The sequence below is a fragment of the Oreochromis niloticus genome, linkage group LG11 (genome assembly GCF_001858045.2).
Source record: "Oreochromis niloticus isolate F11D_XX linkage group LG11, O_niloticus_UMD_NMBU, whole genome shotgun sequence".
In the NCBI taxonomy this organism is placed as follows: domain Eukaryota; kingdom Metazoa; phylum Chordata; class Actinopteri; order Cichliformes; family Cichlidae; genus Oreochromis; species Oreochromis niloticus.
In genome coordinates, this window is record NC_031976.2 from 4,384,809 (window position 1) to 4,392,169 (window position 7,361).

The window sequence follows — 7,361 nt, forward strand, 5'->3', positions numbered from 1 at the left end:
CTCCAGGGTGCGAGGGGAAGGGAAAGGGTCCAAAACCACACTCCGCTCTCTCAGCCAACAATCCCACTCCTTTTCCTCCAGTCGCTCCTCTCGCTCACTCGGGGGTACAGGGACGGGTCCGGGGGGGATCTACGCGCACGCACACACACACAGAAAAATCCGATTAGCTCTAACTCGTAGAGAAACTCACAGACTTAGGCAGATTGCTGAAGCACTAACACGGGTGGCTCAACGTTCCAGCGACGAGTAGTGTAGGTCTGCCATCTTAAAAGGCCCTTCTGATTGCAGTAAACAGCGACAGGTGTGATGAAGAGCACAGGTGCGTGGGCCAGGGGCGGAGCCCGCAGTGAGCACCGCCGCGGCAGGGGAAAGAGGGAGAGGGAGAGAGAGAGAGAGAACAAAAACAACGACATATTGCCTAACGCGGAATCAGCCAGTGAGGCACGGGGACCGTGACAGTCTGGCTAATTCAAAACTCCCAAGAGCAAAATGTGTCAGCGGCCAGACCACATCTGTTTACTGAACTGGCACCCCTCTATCCAGAGGACCGCTGGGGATTTAAGTGTATGCTCAGATTAACTAGGGAGGCGGTTTCGAAGGGTAACTGTACCACACTAGCCAGCCTGTTTCCCCCAAATGATAATAAAACTATTAGGACCGTTCACACCGAGAAAAGCAAATTACACCTGTTGTAACTTTACTGTTTCTGGACCTTCCAGCCACAAGCATGATGTTAGGTTTATATTATTGATTGTCATTTATGCTTAGAAATATATACTCATATGTGCTTAGAGTTTTATAATCGATTGCATAATGATAGAGGTCTGATCCTTAGTAGTCTCCAAAGACACTGTGTGCCTTCCAGAGTGTTCTGGCATGCACACACACCCTGAGGTCATGAGAGAGGTCATACCTTCTCTCTCTGATTTATACCATAGGAGGGCACCTACCTCCTCTGTATCTGTTTAAGTGAACTGCTGGACTCCCTGGCGCCAGCAGGATTGGGAGGTCTTCACACACACACACACATGCCTATACGTACACACAGACAAGGTACTCTTTGTTCACATGTATGCCTATGTAAGACGTCATATCTTAATGAACCTTTGCATATTCATGTAACCACAATAAAGAGCAGTGTACGTGGAAAGCTGGCTGAGAGCGACTGGGGTGAGCGACAGGAACACGCTTGTCACAGTTCTCTCCCTCGTGCACGAGATCAAAGAGCTCTACTTTGTGTCCAATGCTTTTTGCTGTTGTAGTAGAATTGTCTCGTTCCAGCAAGGGGTCTGTGCTAGACAGACCCATCACATGATGCCAGTGAAATTCCAGCTGACTGGTGTGTAAAAGTCTGTCCAGCCAGGGGGAACGCCCACAGGACAATGACACGTATATTGGTTCATGGGCACGATCTGATTTGTATTACTTTTGTGGAGAATATCGCTTGTTCGTGAATCCCAAGGGGAACATCTGTCCTGTGCGCGCTGGTGCGGTTGGGGGCCCTATTAATCCTAGTGGGTGAAAAGGGGGTGAGACTGGGTAAACCCAGCACTACCCAATTAACGGTGAGGCGTAGATGCCATGTTTTGAGAAAGCGTTCGACAAGCTTGTTTGTTTGACCTTTCTGTGGGTTCACCAATGTATATAGACTCTATTGGTGTGCCCAGAGGGGTGCCGAATGAGTATAAATTGGCTGACCCAATTGCGACTGGGTTTGAGAATGTCATGGCTGTGTGCAGGCAGGCACGGGGAAAGGACCCAAAATGAAGGACTCGGAGGCAGATGTGAACTCAAAAACACACAGCTTTATTGCTGGGCAGAAAAAGGTGCATAAACTTAACTAAACTGAGAATACAGAAATAAACTACGCAGGCAGGCAGGCTAGCAGACAGAACACACAGATAACTAGAGGGTAGGAGACGTTAACGACGCGACAGTGAGCACGGGAAAACGCAGGGCTTAAATACACTGAGGCAGTAATCAAGGGATGAGAGACAGGAGGGAAACACACCTGGGGAAAATCACAACTGACGAGGCAGGGGAAACGTAAACTGAACATACTCACGTAAGACAAGGACCTTCAGAATAAAACAGGAAACTAACAGACACAGGACCAGACAAGACACCATGGACAGACAGAGGGACATACGGGCAGAGAAGACTAAGCACAAGCAAAACTAAACATGAGGGCAAGATAACAAAACCTAAACCAGAAATAATAATCATCATCATCATCATCATCATCATCATCATCAGATAGCTACAGAATCAGAACATAATTATAATCAAGACAGTATCACAAAGAAACAGCATATAACTAATAATCCCGAGAAAAACCATACACATAAGAATTAATCCCTCACCAAGAATAAGACATATTTATAATCACAATCAAAGCACCAGAGGATAAGGAACAATCCATAATGCAGAAAATAAACTAAAACATAAGAAACTCAAAATGCTGGGTCGAACCAACCCAGGACCATGACAGTACCCCCCACTCAAGGGCTGGCCCCAGACAGCCCAACAGAAACACAAACACGCCCCCAAAAAAACAGAAAACGACCCGACCAGGGCGGGCGGTGGGGGTCCAGGACGGAGGGACAGAGGCCAAACACAAACCAAAAACCCAGACGGTCAAGAAACACAGACCTAACAAACAGTTCAGGGGGCCGACCCGGAGGCCGACCGCACAGGAGGCCAAAACAGTTCAGTTCCGGAGGCCGACTGTGTGAAAGGCAGCGGCAGCGGGGCAGGTCCGGAGGCCGGCCATGCAGTAGCCAGTGGCGCGGAAACAGTTCTGGGGGCCGACCGTGTGGATGGCAACGGTGTAGAAACAGTTCTGGGGCCGACCGTGCTGGCAGCCACGGCGGCAAGGCAAACGAAGGCAGTCCGGAGGCCGGCCACGCGGAAGGCAGTGGCGGAAACGGAGCAAGCCCGGAGGCCGGCCACGCGGAAGGCAGTGGCGGCGTTCAGGTGGTCGTCTACGGGGGAGGCGGGGGCGGCAACAGAAGTCCGGAGGCCGGCCACGGTGGTGATGATGCCCAACAAGCAGCCTGACAAATGACCGATGATGTTGAGGCGGCAGTTTGGGACCTGAAGGTGGCGTGGCCCCCGCAGCACCAGGCGAGGCAGAGGCTGGACCAGACGAGGCAGAAGCTGGGCCAGACGAGGCCGAAGCGGATGATGAGGCTGGACCAGGCGACGCTGAAGCGGATACAGAGGCTGGACCAGGCGACGCTGACGAAGCTGAAGCGGAGGCTGGACCAGACGAAGGTGGAGCCGGAGCTGGACCAGGCGAGGGTGGAGCCGGAGCTGGACCAGTCGAGGGTGGAGCCGGAGCTGGACCAGGCGACGGCGTGGGTGAAGCCGAAGCTGGACCAGGCGAAGGCGAAGCCGATGCAGAGGCTGGGCCAAATGAAGCTGATGAAGCCGAAGAGGAGGCCACTGCAGGCGACGCCGAAGCCAATGTGGAGGCGGGACCAGGTGAGGATGAGGCCGAAGCAGAGGCTGGACCAGGCGATGGCGAAGCAAACGATGAGGCTGGACCAGGTGAGGCGGAAGAGGCTGCCGCTGGACCAAGCGACGCTGGAGCTGATGCTGAATCTGGACCAGGCAAAGCTGAAGGCTCGGAGGCTGGACCAGACGAGAATGGCGCTGCAGGCGACGGCGTGGGTGAAACAGCTGCTGCTGTAGGCGACGCTGATCCAGCTGATGAGGAGGCTGCAGCTGCAGGCGGCGCCGATGCAGCTGGCGAGGCTGATGAAGCTGCAGGCGGCGCCGATGCAGCTGGCGAGGCTGATGAGGCTGCAGCTGGCGAGGATGATGAGGCTGCAGCTGGCGAGGATGATGAGGCTGCAGCTGGCGGCTGGACGGGCTCCTCGGGCCCTCCAGCTGACGAGGCAGGAAGCTGGCTAGGTTCTCCTTAACCTCCAGCTGACGAGGCAGGAGGCTGGACGGGCTCCTCGGGCCCTCCAGCTGACGAGGCAGGAAGCTGGCTAGGTTCTCCTGAACCTCCAGCTGACGAGGCAGGAGGCTGGACGGGTTCCTCGGGCCCTCCAGCTGACGAGGCAGAAGGCCGGACGGGCTCCTCGGGCCCTCCAGCTGACGAGGCAGGAGGCTGGCTAGGTTCTCCTGAACCTCCAGCTGATGAGGCAGGAGGCTGGACGGGCTCCTCGGGCCCCCCAGCGGACGAGGCAGGTGGCTGGACAGGCTCCTCGGGACCCCAGCGGACGAGGCAGGTGGCTGGACGGGCTCCTCGGGCCCCCCAGCGAAAACAGTCTCAGAACCAGTGGGCACCGGGGCCCCTGGCACACACAGGGCTGAACCAGCAGGCACGTGGGCCTCTGGCCGGGACAAAACAGAACCAGCAGGCTCACAGGCCTCTGGCAGGGACAAAACAGAACCAGCAGGCACACGGGCCTCTGGCAAACACACAGCAGACTGCAGCTGCACAGAGCATTGATTCTGCTCAGGCAGTGACGGCCGGGTGCAGTCCTCAGCTGGCTTCTTTATGTCCAGGGGGCCAGAGTTAACTGAATGCTGATATTTAACCTCTGGGGAGGCCCCGGAAAGAGTAAAAGTCTCCGATTTAGCCAGGTCTTGAGGAGCAGCAAAAGTCGGTGTGGGGCTATCCTCCTCCTGAAACTGAGTGGGTGGAGATGGTGGCTGAGGAGCGGGCAGTGCTAATGGCTGAGGTGCTGGCAATACAAGAGAGTGCACTGAACTCGACTGAACAGACTGGAGAACAGGACGAGATTGAACTGACTGAAGAACAGGTTGTAGTGGTGGTTGTGGTAAAGGTGGAACTGGTGATTGAGAGAATGACTGAGCTACAGGGGACTGGGCTGCTATAGGCTGAAGTATCGGGTGAGGAGAGGATGAAACTAGCGGTGGAGAAGATGGTTGAACAACAGGTAATGAGGACACTGGAGACTGACCTGATGATAAGGCTAGTGACTCTTCTGCCAACTGAGCTACTGACTGGGTTATGGATTGTAATAAGTCTGGCTGTGGTTGTGACTGTGCTATGGGTAATGAGGCTGAATGTGGTGGAGGTGGCGACTGGGCTTCGGGCCAGGCGGCTAACTGAGCTTCGGGCCGGGCAGCTAACTGAGCTTCGGGCCGGGCGGCTAACTGAACAGCCATAGCCCCAGGATAAACACTTCCAGTCTTAACTCCTGGGTCCGAAGGAGCAACAGAAGCACAGTCTTTTGACTCAACGGGAAAACGATCGCTCTCAAAACGAATACTTTCATTTTCCCCAACAGGAGAAACACGAATCTCAGAGTTCATGAAGCCGGCATTAGCGGCCTTGGGGGAAACAGTCTGTTTATCCCTCGACACAGAAGGCGAATGTAGCGAGACTTTGTCACTCACCCTAGGCGGTTGTTCGAAAAGAGTCCCAGGCTCCTGCTGGAGCGGTGAGTGCTGGCGGCGCGTTCGCCGCTTACTCGTAGAAGAGGGAGCAGCGCTGGCAGAATGCGACGAGGGATGACTCGGCTGAGGCTGCTCCTGCTGTAATGTGGAAACGCTGGGTGAGTCGGGTGGCACGATAATAATCCCTAACATCTTATAGAATGCCTGAGCCGGCGTAAGCTGGTTGCTTGCGGGCTCGTAGTAATCCTCCCGGGACCAGCTGGAGTGTTTTCTGCGAGACCGGGGCGTCCGAGGGGAGGAAGCAGATGAGCGGGCCGAAGGGTAGGCTGCTAGCGAGGAACGGCAACACGGAGGCCCTCCAAGCGCTAGCCGGGTCCCGTCAAAATGGGAGCTGCGCTTCCACCGTGAGTCCGCTGGGTCCGTGTACTGGTCGCGTCGTTCTGTCATGGCTGTGTGCAGGCAGGCACGGGGAAAGGACCCAAAATGAAGGACTCGGAGGCAGATGTGAACTCAAAAACACACAGCTTTATTGCTGGGCAGAAAAAGGTGCATAAACTTAACTAAACTGAGAATACAGAAATAAACTACGCAGGCAGGCAGGCTAGCAGACGGAACACACAGATAACTAGAGGGTAGGAGACGTTAACGACGCGACAGTGAGCACGGGAAAACGCAGGGCTTAAATACACTGAGGCAGTAATCAAGGGATGAGAGACAGGAGGGAAACACACCTGGGGAAAATCACAACTGACGAGGCAGGGGAAACGTAAACTGAACATACTCACGTAAGACAAGGACCTTCAGAATAAAACAGGAAACTAACAGACACAGGACCAGACAAGACACCATGGACAGACAGAGGGACATACAGGCAGAGAAGACTAAGCACAAGCAAAACTAAACATGAGGGCAAGATAACAAAACCTAAACCAGAAATAATAATCATCATCATCATCATCATCAGATAGCTACAGAATCAGAACATAATTATAATCAAAACAGTATCACAAAGAAACAGCATATAACTAATAATCCCGAGAAAAACCATACACATAAGAATTAATCCCTCACCAAGAATAAGACATATTTATAATCACAATCAAAGCACCAGAGGATAAGGAACAATCCATAATGCAGAAAATAAACTAAAACATAAGAAACTCAAAATGCTGGGTCGAACCGACCCAGGACCGTGACAGAGAATTTGCCTGTGGTTGCGGGGATTATTCCAATTACTCCAAATAAGAATGTGGACCATATTAACCACGTCCACCACGATATCCTCAGATTGGAAAACTTAACCTGTGATGCAGTAGAAGGATTAGCAGAACAATTAGGCCCCACTTCTCTTATGGCTGTGCAGAATTGAATGGCAATAGACATGTTGGTGGAAAAAGGGGGCATTTGCACAATGTTTGGCGATATGTGCTGTACTTTTATTCCTAATAATACAGCCCCTGATGGATCCATGACCAGAGCATTGGAAGGCCTGAAGACTTTGTCTAACATCACGCATGAGCACTCGGGAGTCAATAATCCGTTGGAGGAGTGGATGACCTCTGTCTTTGGGCAATGGAAGGGTTTTATTATGTCTATTATGGTTTCTCTAGCCATTTTTACAGCTATTCTGGTAACTTGTGGTTGTTGTTGTGTGACTTGTATCAGAGCATTATTGGTAAGATTGATTAACCACGCTGTTGGGGAATCTGATACCAGAGCAGACAACATGATCCCGCTGTTGGGAACTGGGGAGAATCAAAATGCTGATATTATGTTTGATGATTTGCAGTAGTGTTGATCTGCCATTGGGGCAGATCAAAAGGGGGAATGTTAAAATGATGTTTCTGAAGTACCTTAATGCTGTGCTTTATATTAACCAAAATGTCATATAATCATATAGTGTAGTATTGAGTGGACGCGGCCCTGATAATAAAGGCATTAGACTATGTGACCTTCGCCCACACTTGTCTGTAGCAGTAGAT

General features: G+C 52.5%; 1 protein-coding gene across 1 annotated transcript; it reads right to left on the bottom strand.

Moving 5' to 3' along the window:
* Positions 1-7,361, bottom strand: LOC112848112 (proline-rich protein 36-like). Its single transcript, XM_025911151.1, has 2 exons — positions 220-7,361; positions 1-129 (listed from the first exon to the last, which is right to left on the bottom strand). Exon 1 carries the CDS (start codon positions 5,824-5,826, stop codon positions 2,665-2,667), a length of 3,162 nt encoding a protein of 1,053 aa, XP_025766936.1. The 5' UTR covers positions 5,827-7,361; the 3' UTR covers positions 1-129; positions 220-2,664.

Bases quoted from the DNA above. Each gene is read 5' to 3' on its own strand.
- LOC112848112 (XM_025911151.1), bottom strand. From the start codon at position 5,826: ATGACAGAACGACGCGACCAGTACACGGACCCAGCGGACTCACGGTGG.